Here is an 18,772-nt window from a genome sequence, read left to right as displayed (position 1 = left end):
ACATCAAATTATTTATTTTACATTACATTTTATTAAAAAAACCGGCCTCAAGCTCAACCAAAAATGGATCAAAACCCACGAGATTCTAGGCGACAAACCTGTCGGAGAACTCCGTTTGTGTTGTAGGCGACGGACTCGTTCGGCAACTTGGCTTACTCGACCTCGTTCTCATCGACGGCGATGGCGATCGGCGGAAGCTAGAGGAAGAGAAATTGATGAGATGAGAGAAAGAGAGAGTTGTGCTGTGCGCCTGAGAGAGAGTGAGAGTGAGAGTGAGAGCAAAGACAAGAGAGAGAAAAAACTATTAAAAAATTAAATACACATGCTACGGTGCCCGTGTAAATTTACACGGGTACTGTAGCTCGTTGAAAAATTTAGAAGACTTTACACATTTTTAAACGAACTGATGTGGAGTGTTTTTTTGGTTCAAAATGTGTAAAAGTGGTTAAAATGTGTATTTTTTTACACATTTATAAAAGAGCTGATGTAAATGCTCTAAGTTATTTTAAAATAAAATTGTGTAAATTTTACACTTTTTTCTATTATATAAGAATTTTTTTTTTGGAGAAACTATTATATAAGAATTGATGTGAATGTTCCGCTTGTTTTTTCATTTTATTTTATTTTTTTGATAATATGCTCTACTGTATTCATTGTAAAACAAGATGTACTTTTAAAATTTTCAAGTAACAACAAGGATCAGGTGTAAAATAAATTATTATTTATTTATTAAAAGATGAAATAAAGGTCAATCCGGTAATAACACTATAAAATTTTTAACTATTTATTGGAAAAAAAATTAACGGTTTGGATTTTTTCCAAAAAAAAAAAAAACGATTTGGATTAGTCCACCTCAATCAGAAACCGACATGAAAACCGACACGGAATATTACCGTCTATAAATATAAAAGCAAATCCATAGATTTAAATACTTAAATTACCTTTCCGGTTTATTAAACTTCTGTTGTTTTCGTTTATTTAGGTTTCTCTTCCTTTTCCCCAACCCAACAAAGAAATATTTGCTTCTGTCTCCGCCGTTACCATGGCGGTGGAGTCAATCAAAATCACAAACACAGACACAGACCTTTCTCTGGTTTTGTCTTGTAAAAGAATAAAAGAAGATGATGTTGAAGAGGATCCGAAGGAATTTCCACATCGCAAAAGAAGAAGATTAGAAGAAGAAGAGCCAGATCCGGATGATTCGACCCAGTTGCCTGAATTCATCAATATCGAAGAACTGCCAGATGCTATACTGTTCGAGATCCTTTATCGACTCCCTTGCCGATGGGCTCTCCAATGTAAGTCTGTGTCGAAGCGCTGGTGTTCTGTGATTTCTCATCCTTTGTTTGTTCGCAACGCCATGCTCCACCGACACCCATTCAGTAAGTCAAACACAGACCCCTTTACTCTTGTGTTATACCATGCCAAAAAGATCCTCGCTCTTCCATTCGATGAGGACTGTGGCGGTGTTGGTGACGGTGACGGTGACGGTGACAGTGACGGTGACGGACTCGATTTTCTCAACTTTCTTCCCTGTATCGAGTTTGCAAGAAAAAATTATCCCTTTTGCGTCGAAGCATCGTTCAACGATTTATTACTGATACGCAGCGAAGTTCTGCCGATTGTTAATTCAGGCTATACTGAGTATGTCATCTGTAATCCTATTACCAAACAGTGGATCATTCTCCCTCGCCTTCCATACCAGGGATATCGCGGAATTGTTTTGGTGGGCTTTATATGCAATCCAGATAGCTGTGATAAAGAGCAGGGATGTATTACCAATGCCCATTACAGTTATAGAGTGGTGCGCATTTATTCTCCCACTCAATCCAACTCTACTCAGATACGTATGCAGATCTTTTCTTCCGACACCGGTGAATGGTGCGACTCTCTTGTTTCGTCACCGCGCGGATTTAATTCCCTTTTTGGAAGGCCTGAGCATGCTGGTGTTGTTGCCTGCAATGGGATGCTGCATTGGGTGGATAAAAATGATAGAATGATCAGAGGCTTTGTTGTGTTCGATCCATTCAACAATGCACAAGGATGCCGCTATATTGATCCACCCATTGACTTTTCCCTTGGAGAATGGGTCTCCTTTGGAGTGTTCCAAGGGCGTCTCCGGATATTCCAAAATTCTTCTTTGCAATACCCTCGCAGTTTTTCTGTTTGGGAACTCGAGGATTACAATAATGCTGGCACATGGTGTCTGAAATACAAAATTTACTTCAAGGACATGGTTTCAGAATGTTCCGATCTCCTCAAGATGGCAAAGGGAAAGATCTCAACTGGGTCATTGTTAGCTTTCCATCCAAATGTTGGCGAAATTGTTTTTTTACAATTTCGCAAATGCATTGTTTTGTGTAACATGCGGACGAGGGTATTAACAATGGCCGGCCGACTGGAAAAACTTTTACCAGGCAACTCCAGCTACTCTGATAGCATACCTGCAAAATATGTCTTCTTAGTTGGGCAACCATCGTGGCCAACACCAGTACCTCTCCCATTGAAGTTTGAATGCCCTTCCCCATTTTTATGGAGCGAGTTTGTTTCTAAACGTCAAAAGCAAAAGAAGCAACGGCAAGAAGTTGAGAAGTTGAGGGCAACGCCAACACCAATTCCTCTCCCAGTTTGAATGCCCTTGGTTTTAAACTACAAAACTCAAGAAGTTGTAAGTAAGTTTTTATTTTGTCTTTTAATCTTTCCTCCAACTTTTATGATGCTTTTCCTCCATCCCATGCAGACTGTTTTCTGTTTTGAGATGACAACGAAGCAGTTATCATGAAGTTGAAGGTAGTCATATCTCTAACAGTGAAGTTTAGATGCTCAAATCATTGTTGGGATAGATTGTGGGATGTAGTGCATTGCTTTTTAGTATGCAACAAAATTTGTACTTATTCATGGCAGGCTAGCGATTAAAGTGTTTTTCTTGTTCTCTTGTTCTTTCTAAATTATTGTTGACACTTGAATATAATGAAATTATGTTTTGGAATAATTAATCACCAATATGAATTTTGTAGCTGTACCTTATATTTCTGTGAATGATGGTTTAAAAGTTAAGTTGTAGCAATTGAGTGTACCCTATATTTCTGTGAATGAAGGTTTAAAAGTTGTGATTGGATTGTCCTTCCAAATTTCTACTAGACAAGAGTTCCAGAGTTTTTTTTATTGATTTGTGAAGCAGGATTTTACCCTAATTTTGTCTTATAATTAAGTTTTGGTGGTGTGTTTTGTATGTATTTTTCTTTGATTGTGAATGCACAATTTTAACTTGTTAAAGCAATGAAATACCTCCAATTTTCTGATCAAATGATTTACTACAGATTTTTATTTTTTTATGCTTTGCAATGGGTTAAATTTCATTGGTTTTCAACTAGTTTCTGCTATTCAGAAGCAGAATTCGCTTATATTTTTGGAACTTGAGGATTACGGTAGTGCAGGTGCATGCTTCATGATACAAAAAGTTTACTTCATGGACATCGTTTTAGAATATTCTAGGCTTGTTGAATAGTGGAGGAACTCCTGCTGCTGCAGATTTGCTAGCCTTCCTCCTAAATGATGGCGAAGTTGTCTTCTTATAATTCATCAATTCCATTGTCTTGTGCAAAATGTGGAAGATAGTATTGAAAATGGCCTGCCAACTATGAAATTTGGGGAAAACCTTAGCTGGTAACTCCTGCTACTTTGTGTCTGTACCTGCAAAATTGATATTTCTACTCGTGCAACCATCTTGGCCAACACCATTACTTCCACTCCATTGAAATTTTAATACTCTCCTGATTGTTAGCCACTGAGGTTCTAAACTACACAAGAACCTGCTTTCATAAACAACTTTTAACCTTTGAACACAAATTTCTATTTTCTCATGCATTGTGAGATGCACCTGAGGTTTAAAAATACAAACTCAAACCCTTAACTAAAAACTCAATGGATTAAACAAAGAAAAGAAGCAATGTTTGACCGGATAGAGGTTAGCTTCTCTAATATCTCTTCAGGGCTCAAGAAACTCCATTATCGCTTCCCACTTGAGACCTCAAATAGTACCACAACTTTCAGCTCAGTTCTCTCAACCCCACATCATCCAAGCCTCTCTGCACCTACGCACTACCCAATACCCACGACTCAAAGGCCTATGCCGCCGTAGTAGTAGTGGTGTCTCTCACCGCCAAAGCACCAACACTCAATACAAATCCCACCCTGAACCTTCTTCAAAATAACAGAGTAACAAGAAGAAGAACCACTCCAATGTGCAAAAGATGAACAGTAATTAGCTTAACAATAAAAATGAGCGACCCATTATGCGGTGACCCACCAAATGTTGATTTGATGGGTTTGTGTGAGGAGGGCAAGGTTGAACAAGTTGTGGAGTGGATTCATCTGTGTTGAGTGGTTTCGTTCAGTTTGGCTGGAGGAGTTGTTTTCTTCTTGGGCTAACAACTGGCCTGGGCGAAATTTTGGCCTATTTTCCCAGGTGTTTATTTTTTGGGTAATGTTTAGTTGCTGGTAGTTTGGTGTGGTTAAGGACTTCTCTGTTTGTTTAGTTTTGTTGTAATAGTCGATGTGTAATCTCGTGTGTTTTAGTCAGTTTCTGGTTACTCTGGTTTAAGTGTGAACTTCGATTTATTTTATACATTTTCTTTCATCAATAAAATTTCCACTATTATGCAAAAAAACAAAAAAGAAGTTGAGTATATGGGTCAAGGTGTTTGTGCTGATTATGGTGTTTTCTATGTGTTGTTGGATTCGTGTGGGGATTCGAAGCCCCTTCAAGTTGGTAAGAGTGTCAATGGGTTCTTGAAATGTTCTCTGTCAATCCGGTCAGACCTTGCTCCTCTTCTTTGCATTAATCCACCAGGTTTCAAATTAAGGGGTTTAAGTTTGTTTTTTTAAAGCTCATGTGTGTCTCACATGATTATTCCGTTAGTTTTTTTAATAGTAGATTAACTGAGGTACTAATTTGGCAGGTATGTAAAGTTCATGGAATAAATTGGCTAATAAAAAAGTTTAGGGAGTGTCTTGGTCACTACTTTAAAGTTTAGGGGGTGTATGAGCATTTTTCCCCATCAAACCGTGTGGATTTTTTTTTTCTTTTATTTTTTATTTCTTATGAAACGTGTCCTTTTGGTGCAACTTATTTTGGCTTTTATAGGTTGAAATCAATTGTTTGAATGTAATGTATAGAGTGAAATTTTAAAAAGGGTAAATTGAAAAGGTACAATTTTAAAGTTTAAGACTATACCCCTAATCGATTGGTGTTGGTTTGATATAACTTATTTTGTTAAAAAAAAAAAAAAGGGATCAAAATATAATTGTAATTAAAACAATCTCTATCATACAATTTCACATAATATCTATTACAAAAGGGTTGGACTAGGAATTACTCAATGAATATTGAACCTAGATGAAACGAAAAAAGCAGCTATAGTCGTTATTTGGGCCCATACATACATGATTTGCGCCTGTGAAACTATAAGCATTATTTGACTCGTTATTTGGTCATTAAACTAAGTACATAGAATTGGTTTCATTCTAATAGAAAATATTGCATCACCATATAGCTAATGAATTCGATTATCATCCCTGATTAATGGACTATGACCCAAGTGGACTACACAATCACAGCACCACTCCCTATATTTCATGCAGTGTAAGATCTAAGAATTACATTAGGAGAATCGACCCAAGCCACAGAACTAAATTGAAAAAATGTCAAGGATCCAAAGAGACACAATAGGACCTGTTCTCAGTAGGCATGACCTGTTCTCCTTTACAACAAGATTGTCAAAAAGAAAAAGAAAAAAACATTCAGCACGCTTGGTCAAGAACATATGAACAAAGCCCAAAATAATAGAAACCCCATGATATATTTTAGCTTAACAGTTAACACACAAGTGCATCAAAGCAAACCAAATATTTACTGACAAAAGAAAATTATGGTCCCCAAAATCATAAAGGTAGAATCCAACAACTTATTGCATGGCAAAGGAAGCAAAGATCACATAACTCTCTTGAAGATGAAAATTTGCCTAATTACTGCTTCAACCATTACAAGCAAGGACATAGCCCCCAACAAAACCTAGAAGGATAATAGTCCTTCAAGTAGACCTCCCTGCTAAAGCCAATAATATAGAAACTGAAGGATCGGTTGCGATGAGACATGGTGACACGTGTAACTGGCACAACCGAGATGGTATACCTCTCACATAAGACTCTAGCAGAGGGAGGTACAGGTGCTCTCTCCGCAATAACTTCAGAAGAAAACTTGTTGAGGGAGAAAGTCAGGTGTGCATTGATATGCCTGAGTGTTGCACAACTGGACACCTTTGGCTGCGTGGAAAACTTCATCAGGAACTGATGCTGCTCCACTTGTTGCGCTAACTTTTCGAGTTGAAAGTGTCTTCCTGTAACAGGATTTTGTTTTTCTCATTCATTATTCACTTTCATGCACATCAATACATGCAACAGCACAAAATCATAAGAATGCGAACTATGACAGCCACAGAACCACAATAATTCATATATTGCTATTGCAGTTTGACACTACAGTGTTGAACTTGATAAAGATTCCATCAAGAAAAAGAGACTTAAACAGAATAAAACAACTTAGGCATAAATGAAAGATTTGAGTGAACATGTACAAAAAGTGTAAAGCTGTCCGTGATTCATGCTTAAAGTATTTGACATAAAGCAGAAACTATAATCGGGGAAGATCTCCAGGTGAGATCTTCTACAACTTATCTCATAAAAGCACCAGCACGCTTTGGGCAGTAATGGATGAAACAAACTATTTTTTAACTACAGCATCATGATTGATGTAAAAGAAACAACTTATTGAAATTTCTAATTTCATATGCATGATATTGCATGTATAAATTATCTATGAAAATAAATGGCTAGAGGAAGATAAAATCCTCGTTTTTCAAGCAAAAGTCTTGAAAATAATACAGGTTCACTAAAATTCTTTCTTTATCATATGCTAATATGGCAATGAAAACACTGAAATTTTTCTTTCTTTATCCCCAAAATTGCTTCCCCAGAAAATAAGCGGTCCTTATCCCTTAATTGCCATTCTTCCATACTAGAGACAATTTCTATCTCTTGTTTGTGCCTTGGCAAATGTATGCTACCCCTCTTGTTATTATCATATGCAAGCATGAATACTTAGCACAAATAATGGATGATTTCAGACTATATAATATATGCCCCACAACACAATATGCCTTTTGGTTGTTATATATACAAAATGAAAGAGTGCAAGACAGCTTAGAGAGAGGGACTGTCTTAAGGCTCATCTTAAGTATATCATGCCATATCATATTATGCCAGCATTGCAGCAAAATGGTACATACTTTTAAGATTGATCACAGGACTAACAATCTTAAAACTAGGCAACATATATAAGATCAATAAGATCACTTCCATTAATTTCGTTACTTAATAACAGGTGTGTATTATTTAAATTACCTCTGGAAATCAGTGGTGGTTCCAGTTCCACCATATTCTCCTCCATATCCACCTTGATAAACATTAGCTTGCACTGCAATAAGTGACTCATAATTTAACACCCACTATAATGCAGTACAAAGTAAAAGTTTCAAGGAAGAGAAAAACAATTTTATTGTGTTAACGTGAAGCATAACTAACATAAACCAGCTTTAGGTGAGCAACATAGGCGTACCATTAGGATTGGGCTCAGGCGAACTAACCAAAACGGCATGAATGGAAGGTGGGTAATTTTATAGTTTTGTCTTTGTTTTGTTTAAACCTCAATATTTGATAAATTTCATTTAAACCAATAATCATGTGATATATTTAATAATGTTAATAGCAAAAATATGATAGAAGTGTAAATGATATCTTCAAGGTGAAATATACCGCAGTTTCTAAAGTTTTTGACTTTTGGAAACTACGCAAAATCTCAACAGTTTCTAAGTAAAAACACAAAACTTTATGAAGTCAAACAGAATTATGAAAGAAATAGTAGCTATTCTTACTAGAGTACCATCTAGCCACTAAGAAGCTACCGTCTAGCCACTTAGTAACTTTGGTTTGTCAACAATCTTCACAAAACTTTATGAGGTTTTAAACATGAAGTCTAACAGAATTATAAAAGAAATAGTAGCTATTCCTACTAGAGTACCATCTAGCCACTAAGAAGTACCATCTAGCAACATAGTAACTTTGGTTTGACAACAATCCTGGTAAGCATCTCCTTCACCTCTCCCCATTTAGTAACATGTTTGGTTTCCCACTGTAAGAAGTCATCTACCTCATCTTCTTCAGAGGAAGAAGAAAAACCAATCCCTGACACCAAAACATTTCCTGCACTCTCAGAATCATCATCATCAGTCGAAGAACCATTATCAACCCCTGCTATATTTCCTGCCATCTCAGAAGCATCATCGTCCGTCGAAGAAGCATCATCGATCCCTGCTACAACAGAAGAAGCATCATCAATTTCTTCCTTCAATGCCATCAATTCATCTTCTTCGTGATTGGAATCCATGGAAGAGGCAACTGTTGCAGTATCAAACTCTACTAATTCCCCTTCCCATAACTGTCCAGACGACCTCCAAACCATGTGAGGTGTAACAATGATATGATGATTGGATAGCAGATATATGCTATAGCCTTCCCAAGGCTCTTCAGAAGTGAAATGATCCTCAGGATCTGTATTTGTGTATGCAGAACCTAAAAATTGGAGAGCCCGATAGAAGGAAACGAAGTCTTCAATTGCTCCAATGTCCAATTTCATAATTTGATCAATTCCTTCAATAGGAATCTCTATACCAACAAGCACATCATATTTCCGAGTGATACCTATTTCATCAATTCTTGATCTGAAGAACGCCCACGGAGTTGTCATGATATTAAGGCTTTTATCGTCCAAATTCACGTAATTGACATTAAATTCAAACAAGGGATCCAAGGCGGAAACAACATGATTCTTGTATTCTTTTGTCACTTTACGGGAAACCTCTCTCACCCTGCATTCAATCTCTCTCATGAGGCTTTGAAAGCCCGTAATGTGTCCAAGATCAATTTTTCCCCAACATATACGGTCATAATGCCCATATACAGTTTCATATATTGCAATACTCCTTGGTTCCCCCATTACTTTTCTTATGTTATCTGTACTACATGGTAATAGAAGAAGCATAATAACAATAATCAACCAATAAATAAGAAGCATAATCAGAAGCATAATAACAATAATCAACCAATTAATAAGAAGCATAATCAGAAGCATAATAACAAAAATGTTTTCATAGATAAGAAGCATGATAACAATAATCAACCAATTAATAAGAAGCATAATCAGAAGCATAGTCACAATAATGTTTTCATAAATAAGAAGCATAATAACAATAATCAACCAATTAATAAGAAGCATAATAACAATAATGTTTTCATCGATAAGAAGCATGATAACAATAATCAACCGAGAGTATTCCATTCTTTTATAAAATTTTGCCATCAATATTATTTTCTTCAGTATAGTTTGTGCACTACCTCCCCGCAGAAAGAAAAGTGCATTCTAAAAAAAAAAAAAAAAAAAAAAAAAAAACTAGAGCCGAGTAGAGAAAAAGACTTACCCAAAAGCGTGAGAGAAGAGACTTGATTTGTGTACAGAATCAAAGAGACCACGAACTGAGATAAAGAATTGGGGTTGAAAAAGATTGAGATTTTGATTGTGCGATTTGAATTTCTGGGGAAACTAGGGTTAGGATTGGGTGCAGAATCTGAAAAAGATTCAGATTTTGATGGTTTTGGGGAAGCTCTTTTTGAGATTTTGATTTTTTTTGGGAAGAGGGTTTTGGGTTCAAATTCAAAATCTGAAACAGAGGGAGAGAGAGAGAGAGAGAAAGAGACGACCGTTGCTCGGTTAGTGGGACTATATATATACAGTATATATTAGTATAGTTAAATAGGAAAAGTTAAAAGTTTGAAATATTCTATATATACAGTATTATTATTATTTTTTTTGATAAGATGGGCGTACTTTTTAGTTTCATCTATTTTGAAATATTGTTTCTCAAAAAAATGTAAATATATTTTTAAATTTATAAATATTAGTCTTTAAATGCCCAAAATATATTTTTACATGTATCCATTATACATATATTTCCTAAAAAATATAATAAGTATTATTTTATTTTTACACCAAATTTTGACATCAAAGATTTTCAAATTAAGTTTTGAGTAATTAAAAAGTCTAGGCCTCTTTTTTTTCCTTTTTTTTCTTTCTCTTTTTCTTTTTTGTGGGTCACAACTTATATGTTCAACATGTTTACTATGATGTTTCTAGTTTTTTTTTTTTTGTTTTTTTTTTTTTAAGGATGTTTTTAGTTAGTTCAACTAATAAACAATAAACTCATTTGGTGTTTTGGCTTAGTGATGAAAAAAAAAAAATTATCATGGAACGAACGCGATAGATTTCAATAAAAAAAAAAAATGTTAGCTATGGTTGAAGTTCAAGACAGTTATGTTTTTCTCATATGATTTTAATTAACAGGAGTAGAGAGTCACCGACTATGAGGAAAATTGAGCGCTATTCAGTAGAGAAAGTTGCTGGAGATGGCCACTGTCTTTTTCATGCCCCAGTAACATCTTTATTTGTTGTTTGCTCTTGTAATATTTACCCCTGCAGAATGAATTTACAATTTATTTTATTTTTTGAATTCTGATAAGTAATAAGAGTTAAGCTTTTGAATGTTGTAGAGTGAGTTATGTAATGGTTGTGCATAGCTGGAAACTGATTTAAATCAAGGTCCTAACTTCAGGTCAAGTTTGCCAGGAAGAGGAAAAGTGAATTATTATTTGGGCTTTGTGATGAAGTTAGCATTTTGAGCTTGCAATTAGTGCTTGTAGGCTGGGATAGAGCAAAGAAACCAATGACATGATGTCACAAAACCTATTTAGTAATCCTGTTGTTGTTAGAAATTGACCCATAGACTGTGGTGATAGACTTTGGAAACCATAGAAGAAAACAAAGTGTGAATATCAATCTATACAATGTAATTTTTTGGTTGTCATTTTAATTAAAAATAGAAAGAAAGTGAAAAATTATCTTTTAAATGAAAACTCAAGGTAAAGAATTGCATCCAAGAAAACACTAGCATAGACTTAAAGAAACTGATGATAATGGTGTATATCCAGAAAGACTTAACTCTTGGATACACAACACAGACTAAATATTAGCCTAGTTAAGAAAAAAATGGTAATATTTATATGGTAATTACAACCAAACCAAAGATAATAATTAATTCAATTAATTCGTATAAGAAGATATGCACTGGAAAAATCAACTACTCTCCATCTAATTTACAGTTATTATAGTTAATGAATGAAAATGCATAATTGAAATCATTTATTGTAAATATTCATGTATCATTTGCCTTGTAGGAATTTGGTACACAAAGAATGCAGTCCCTTGTAGAATAAAAGAGAGGAAGGGTCTAAAATTAAAGAAGTTTATAATTGATAGATTAAAAATATTTGTTTATTTTTCAACTTTTAAGGAGATGTAGACTTTTATTTTGATACTAATGCTTTAGAAAATTGAATCCTTCAATTATGAATGATTAATAACTAGCGAGAGTGTTTGTCTTCTTTTGTTACTTATGAAAAAAAAATCAATCAGTTCAATATCTATCTATTAGTAGGTCTTGGATTTGATAAACATGTATTAGTTCTCCTTAGTCTAAAACTAAAGGGTAAAACTTAGGTATAGTTCTTTAGGTCTTGTACTTTTGATTTTCTTATTATATTCAAACATATGGCTGCATTGAATTTAATTGTATTTGGGAAAAGATAATATTGTTTGTGCTACATTGGTCAAAGTAGCCATATGTTTTAATTTAAATAGAAAACTAAGGTACAAAAATTAAGGAAATGTACCTAAAATTTACCTAGTATTTATAGGAATCTGAATTTCTTCTGGAAGAAACACTTGTTTCTTTCATCGTTGTGGTATATATCTGAAGGTTCAATTAAACTCAAGAGTACTTTTTCATTGCCTCTTAAACTAACTTCTAATTTATGAATTAAGGTCAAAGGAATTGCTTTCAACAGGAGTATTTCTCTAAATCCACCAGAAGAGAGAGAGAATGCTGGCTTGCTGGATATGTTCTTATTCATTTAGCTACATGCCAATCGTGAGCATAAGTAACTTATATTAAAAAAAGAAGTCTTTCATGATGAAAATTTTGCTGATTTTCCTCTCTGCATAATTTGAATGTATTTATTAATTAATGGCTATGGCACTTTCTCTTTAATTTTTCAAGGTTGCTAGACTTAGTCAATTTATATTCTCTTAATATTATGACTTTCTTCACTATTCTGGATTAAAAAGAAAAAAAAAATCATAATATGCTTCGAGCCATATTATGAATAGAAGGTGAAACATATTCGTTTTGCAACAAGTATTTAATATTTATTTGAGTAAAGTAAATATTTATATATATATATATTTCGTTAAATTATCCTATATAATAAAAGTTTAGTTTAAAAGCCGTGATTGCGCTAAATAGCTACACTAAATTGCAGAAATTTCATTAAATTTAAAAAAAAAATTAAATTTAGGTTATTGGTGCCATATAACCAATATACTTAAGGCAAACGAAAATTAAGCTATATAATAAAATGATGAATTTTATATATTCATTAGCTTTAATACAATGTTTTGTTATTTGGGAATCTAAGCAATAATCAATTAAGCTATACATTTGGGGGGGATATTGGGCTTTTGCCCTTATTTTGTAAAAATAACAGCAATATGTCTCTGTTTTGAAATTATTTAGGTTCATGTCCTTGTTTTGAAACTCAATTTTAACAAAATCAAGTTACAAGTGGAACTTGACATTAGCAATGTCAAGTTCATTGCATATTTTGCCACTTAATTTAAAAAAAAAAAAAAAAAAATTAAGTGAAACTCGACTTTGCTAAAGTCGAGTTTCAATTAAAAATTTACATATAACTCGATTTTGTTAAAATCGAGTTTCAAAAATAGAGATATGGACCTAAATAGTTTCAAAACAAGGATATTATATTATTTTTGCAAAATAAGGGCAAAAGCCTAATTTCCTCACATTTGGGTGTTTCAACTTGTTTGCATATGCGGGTTTTGAAAAATAATGATGAATTTTATATATTCATTGGCTTTAATATGTTGTTTTGTTATCTGGGAATCTAAATAATAATCAATTAAGTTAAACATTTGGGTGTTTCAACTTGTTTGGATACATGGGTTTTGAAGAACAATGATGAATTTTATATATTCATTGGCTTTAATACACTGTTTTGTTATCTGGGAATCTAAATAATAATCAATTGAGTTAAAAATTTGGGTGTGTAGTTTCAACTTGTTTGCACACATGGGTTTTGAAGAATAATGATGAATTTATATATTCGATGAACTTTTTATTTTTGGGAGTACAGTAATAAAGGGTCAATCGGTGAGATACTAGTGAAGAAACCCAATTCAGATAATTTGTGTTCAATAGCGAAATTGAAGAGTTTTGAAGGAGCAATTAAGATGAACAAGAAGAGAACTTATGCACAGTTGCATTTGGATTTGGATCAGTCTGATTTTAATTTACACACATGTTCAACATGTGGGGTCAAGTATGCTCCTGGAGAGGAAGAGGATGAGAAGGCTCACAAGGGATTTCATAGAGACTATAACCTTGGGATTCCATTCAAGGTATATTACATTAAGAACTATGTGATTCACCGTTTGTTTTTAAGTCTAGTGACAAAAAAATTCATGATATTTCCTCAACTGTTGACGTGACATTTTACAATTGGTGTACAATAAAAGTATTTATCAATGATGGGTTGATGTGAAAATAGTATTACACACACCAATCATAATTTGCTACCTTGGCAAGTTGTGGGGCAAAAGTTTTGAAATTTCTCTCTAGCAATGCTCTCTTTTTAGTGATTTATTTTTTATATTGTTAACTTGGAGGTTTTTTAAAAGGGTTGGTGCGGTGAAAGGGTTGTCCATATGCCTTCAATTGAAAGTGGTCGAATCATTTTGGTGTTAGATTGTGATCCCGTTGCACATAGGAGCAAGGTTCGTCTTTATTTTGTGATTTCTTTGAAATTATTGAATAAGATGGTTTGTAATTGTTAGCTTATACCTACACTAATGAGTTCTGGCTTAAATGGCAAATTTTTCTCCCATAAGAATATGTAGAGGGTGAGGTTACGGATTTAGAATCCATTAGATGCATCTGTAATTTACCAATAAAAAATAAAATCTGTTAGTTTATATTAATTGTTATGCAAATGGAACTTGTGAGTTAATGCTTAGTGGTATTAAATTGAGACAATATTGTACTGGCAGGTCGAGGAAGTGGTAAAAATGATGGAGATTGAGCTTGGAAGTGGATGGATTTTCCATAAGAGTTGTAAGGTATCGGCATTATCTTTTACTTGATAGTTTCATAAGGTTTCATTTCCTCTTATAATGAAAGAAATTGCTAGAGGATTCTTTCACTGTTATTGATTTGTTTGTTAAATTTTACTTGATTCCATTCAGATTTCAATGATTCCAGAATAGAACATCAATTTTATGAATTCACGTTCAACAAACTACAACTTCTATGATGATTGTTTTATGGTTCCTTCCAGTTCTGTAATGCTAAAATGTGTACTTGTTCATCTGTCTGCATAAGTTTCTCATCCTTGAATTCTATCTCATACATACATACATGTTTGTGGCTTTTGCATTGAACTTTATTATCTTCTTTGTGTGTTGAGTGTGTGTGTGTGTTTAGTTTTTGCCTTCTTAGAAACAGAAAAACAATAATCTAGACTCAAAAAGTCTATGGAATAAATGATAGTTCCCCAGCATCTTCTCCTAAAAATCTTCCTATTGATGGAGGAAATCAGTTTTCCCATGACTGAAATTATCCATAACAATACCCAATACTAACACTGCATAAGCTACTTTATTTGCTTCCCAGTGAGAATGATTAATACTAACTTCCTGGCAGTCATCTGATGAATTAATAATATTTTGGATCAGCATCCATTTTCTCCAAGGCATAAAAAAAGACTTTCAAAAAACAAAATTGGTGACCACTTTTGAGTTGTCTTCTATTTGGATGTACCTAGTTCCATCTTGCAATTGATTGGGCCAAACCTCCCCTTAAAGCCCCAGTCTGCCAGTGTAATAGATGAACCTCCTTATAGTCTAGTTGCACCAGATAGAGGGTTCTGGTATGCTATCTGTAGATTTTAGAGTCATTCGCTATATTTTCTAATTTTTTTTGGAAGAACAGCGCTTGAATCAGGGGTCATGCCTCTGTTGTATATGATTGTGCAATGAGGTGTTGTCTTGCTGTTCTTTGCTTTGTTTCTCATGTTGGCAGGTGTATCTGTTTTATTTCCTCCCAAAGGATTGTAGGTTGCCTACTTGCAGAACCAATAAAACAAGCATTCAAAGTTTGCTCATGCTCAACGAATGGGGGATCTGAGGCACTTCTGCCAAGGAAGTGGCAAGACTAAGTTCAACCTCATTCCAATTTGGGGATATCAGTTTTAAAAGGGAAGTCAAGAAAAGAACCCGTTCTGTTAATAGTTCTGAGGTTTTGGATGGGAATCTCAATGGAGCAATCATTTGTGAAAACGAAGGGGTACCTACTGCCTGTGGCATTAGAGCTATTTGGGTCACTCCCTCTTAACTGAAGAAAGCATATAGCTAGCCAATTACTGGATGCTGTGAGGTAAGTTTTTTTATTCATCTCTATGTGTTCTATTTCACTGGGGGTTTTTGATAAAGTAACTGAATTATATATGGCATCTTCAAGTATTTCTATCACATACAGCCAAACCATGTCAGCTGAATGAAGATCAAGACTAGTTCAAAGCTAGGATATCTTAATAACAAATATGAATGTGTATCACTTGTTTCTTGAAATGGAGTGGAACATTTCACAATCATTTTTTTCTTCAACGCAAATATGAAACCTTTTTGCAGCCCTTGGAAGTAAACTGAACTGATTGCTTTTTCTTAATCAGTTACTAATGTGTTTTGCTCTTATTTTGGCTGTTCTCTTATTTTATGCTAATTGTAGGATGAGTGTCTGCATGGATTCTGTTCTTGAACTCTCTCAACTGGCCCTCTCTCAGCCAACCTCAGCTGGAAAGGCACTGGCATCCAATTATTTTAGCACTGGATCTTTCTTGGTGTACAAACCAACAGATGGTTAATTTAAAATTTTCTAGACTAAGCATCCCCTGATGAAGTTGTCTACTTTCAACGGAAGCTTTGCAAAAACTTTTTCTGCTTTTGCATTAATTTTTAGGGAAACTATTGCTAATATTCGGTGGAAGTATTTACCACCTCTGTTCAGCTGTCATGCAGATGCATGTCTGCTTTGTTATTAATTGTTTGTATGATTCATAAGATTAAATTAGACAATCAGTGGGACTAATTTTGCATGTATAAAGTTCTATAATTTCCACAATCTGGTTAGAAAGGGATTGTATCATGTTCTATCGTTCAGTTTTGGCGTGAGAAAGATTGAAAAATTGTAGTACCCCTAGTCCATGTGAGAAAAGTGAGCGTTTGTAGATTGGCGTTGCTGGATTTACATGCTTTCATTTCATGTCTCAAGTTAAATTCCCTGAGCAATAACCCAAAGAAAAGTTGATTTTTTGTTCATGATGAACTGGCCTTTGTATGCATGCATTTTTATCTGTAACTCTCTAGGGTAACACGAATGAGAGGGAGGGGAAATAAATATGAAAGAGAAAAATTAAGCAGATAGGACCATTTTTAAGAAAAACAATAATTATTTGCACACTATTGTGCACACTCAGTAGTGTAAGAAGTGTGGACATCCTTAAAAAAATGTGGATATCTTTTCAAAACAACAATATTTGTGTTTTAAGAACTAAAGGGAGGTCTAATAAATGGTCCTCGTAGTAAAAAAATAAACTATTACTGTCAGCACAAGTTAGCTCTACCAAACTTGATTATACTTCTTTAGGGTGAATTGGTGTTTGTTCTTAACCAAAAAAAAAAAAAAAAAAAAAAAAATTGGTGTTTGTTTACTATTTCTTCGCTTGACCACCAATAATGGTTGACTCTATCTCTTACTTCAAATGGGAAGTCATAAACCCTACGTTTAATAGCTGATGTGCCAATATATTCAACTTACAAATTACGCTCCGATGGTATAAAAATAGTTTTCATATTTTTTTAATGTTTAATAGCATAAAAAAAAAAGTCAAAAGAAAATTATATTTAGTCAACAGAAAAATTATGGTTTTATTTTTTAAAAATTGTTTTTCACTATTTTTTTTTTTTTTTTGGGAAAATAACTCATTATCGCTGAAACAAATAGAGCATCAGTCCAAGGATGCATGATACTGAAATATTTTTATTAAAATTTGAGTTATATTACAAGATTGTGGCTTATTAGTACCAGATGCCCATTAGAAAGGAGTAATTTAGTAATCACACCTCATCACACACCATTTTGTGTAATTTGAGAAAATATCTCGTGTATCATATGATGCATATTTACTCTCACAATGTGTGGGTTTCTATATTTGTCAATTCACACATTGTGATATGGATGATTTACGTGCATATGTTCAATGTATAAGATAAAAATTGTTGCAACTCGATCTCAAAATCATGGGATAGTTGATCAATTCCTAGTTTTTTAAGTCTTGGATAGAGCCAATGAATGTTAGGAACCCTGATCCTAATGATCTGTTCTAACTTGGAAAATGGCTACTAAGAGAGAGAGAGAGAGATATTTAGCAGACTCATCATAGCATAATAGACCCTGCCCACTAACTTAGGACTAATGCGACAAACTTAATGTCTGTTAATACGAGCTAATAAGGCGGGACTAAGGAAAGTCAAATTACATTCACCATATAGAGTGCTACTCAGCAAATCATAGCCATACATCAGCTAGCGGCAGCAACACTTCTTAACCCTTTCTCTTCACAGCTCAATCCATGCATGTAAATCCATTTGTGGTGGCTACTTCCTAACCCTTGATCAACACTTCCTAACCCTTGCTTTTCCGGGGCAGACCCATGGGTCGAGTTTGGGCATAAAGAAACCTGGCCCAAACCCGACTTGTTGCCATCCCTACAACTAAATCGTATTAACACCGCAACATATATTACTAGCACTACAGCTTGGTCTAATAAATTAGAACTCCATACAAATATTTCCTACGTGAGAAGCTTATCAACATCCAAGAGTATGTTTGAGCCAGTATTAAAATTGTATTTTTAAGACACGGTTTCTATGTAACATGAATAAGATTGTATGTGAATTGAAATAATGTTTTTAAGAAACGATATAAAATGAATCCTATTTGAATTTTTGCCTTAGAGATATCCAAACCTTAAAGGTTTGGGTGTTTGATATCCATACTGAATAGTATAACCAAAATAGTGTTTTTAAGATATGATTTATGTATAACATGAATACTATTTGAAGAAGTCATTCCTACATTAAAGATATCCATATCTCTAAAGGTTTGAATGTTAGATATCTAAATTGAAATGCAAAACTAAAATCATGTTCTTAAGATATGATTTCTATATACATGAATTTTATATTACACTTTATAGTAAGCACAAATTAGCTCTACCAAATTTAGTTACATTTTTAAAAAAAGTTGAATTGGTGTATGTTTACCAGTTTTGCGCTTGACCATTAAATTTTGAAGCCCAATAATGATTGACACTATCTCTGACTTTTTTTTTTTTTTTTGAAAACACTCTATCT

The 18,772-nt window shown here is 34.0% G+C and overlaps 2 protein-coding genes and 1 pseudogene across 5 annotated transcripts; 2 read left to right on the top strand and 1 right to left on the bottom strand.

Annotated features, from left to right (window-relative positions):
• The first annotated feature begins 952 nt into the window (after positions 1-952).
• Positions 953-3,003, top strand: LOC115952693 (F-box protein At5g07610-like). 2 transcript variants are annotated; one of them, XM_031069900.1, is made up of 2 exons: positions 953-2,668; positions 2,741-3,003. In XM_031069900.1, exon 1 carries the CDS (start codon positions 1,043-1,045, stop codon positions 2,630-2,632), a length of 1,590 nt encoding a protein of 529 aa, XP_030925760.1. In that variant the 5' UTR covers positions 953-1,042; the 3' UTR covers positions 2,633-2,668; positions 2,741-3,003. The 2 variants fall into 2 exon arrangements, with proteins under 2 accessions (XP_030925760.1, XP_030925761.1); XM_031069901.1 differs by having other exon boundaries at positions 953-2,672.
• Positions 3,004-5,842: 2,839 nt separating this feature from the next.
• Positions 5,843-9,876, bottom strand: LOC115952697. 3 transcript variants are annotated; one of them, XM_031069907.1, is made up of 4 exons: positions 9,594-9,876; positions 8,138-9,134; positions 7,462-7,534; positions 5,843-6,398 (listed from the first exon to the last, which is right to left on the bottom strand). In XM_031069907.1, exon 2 carries the CDS (start codon positions 9,110-9,112, stop codon positions 8,162-8,164), a length of 951 nt encoding a protein of 316 aa, XP_030925767.1. In that variant the 5' UTR covers positions 9,113-9,134; positions 9,594-9,876; the 3' UTR covers positions 5,843-6,398; positions 7,462-7,534; positions 8,138-8,161. The 3 variants fall into 3 exon arrangements, with proteins under 3 accessions (XP_030925767.1, XP_030925766.1, XP_030925768.1); XM_031069906.1 differs by having other exon boundaries at positions 8,138-9,129; XM_031069908.1 differs by lacking the exon at positions 8,138-9,134 and having other exon boundaries at positions 9,594-9,862.
• A 3,653-nt stretch (positions 9,877-13,529) lies between these two features.
• On the top strand, positions 13,530-16,221 carry LOC115951985 (annotated as a pseudogene).
• Positions 16,222-18,772: the final 2,551 nt, after the last annotated feature.

This window comes from Quercus lobata, chromosome 7 (genome assembly GCF_001633185.2).
Source record: "Quercus lobata isolate SW786 chromosome 7, ValleyOak3.0 Primary Assembly, whole genome shotgun sequence".
Lineage (NCBI taxonomy): Eukaryota > Viridiplantae > Streptophyta > Magnoliopsida > Fagales > Fagaceae > Quercus > Quercus lobata.
This window is presented reverse-complemented; position numbering and strand designations above follow the sequence as displayed.

Coding starts and splice junctions, on each gene's coding strand:
- LOC115952693 (XM_031069900.1), top strand. CDS start 1,043: ATGGCGGTGGAGTCAATCAAAATCACAAACACAGACACAGACCTTTCT.
- LOC115952697 (XM_031069907.1), bottom strand. CDS start 9,112: ATGGGGGAACCAAGGAGTATTGCAATATATGAAACTGTATATGGGCAT.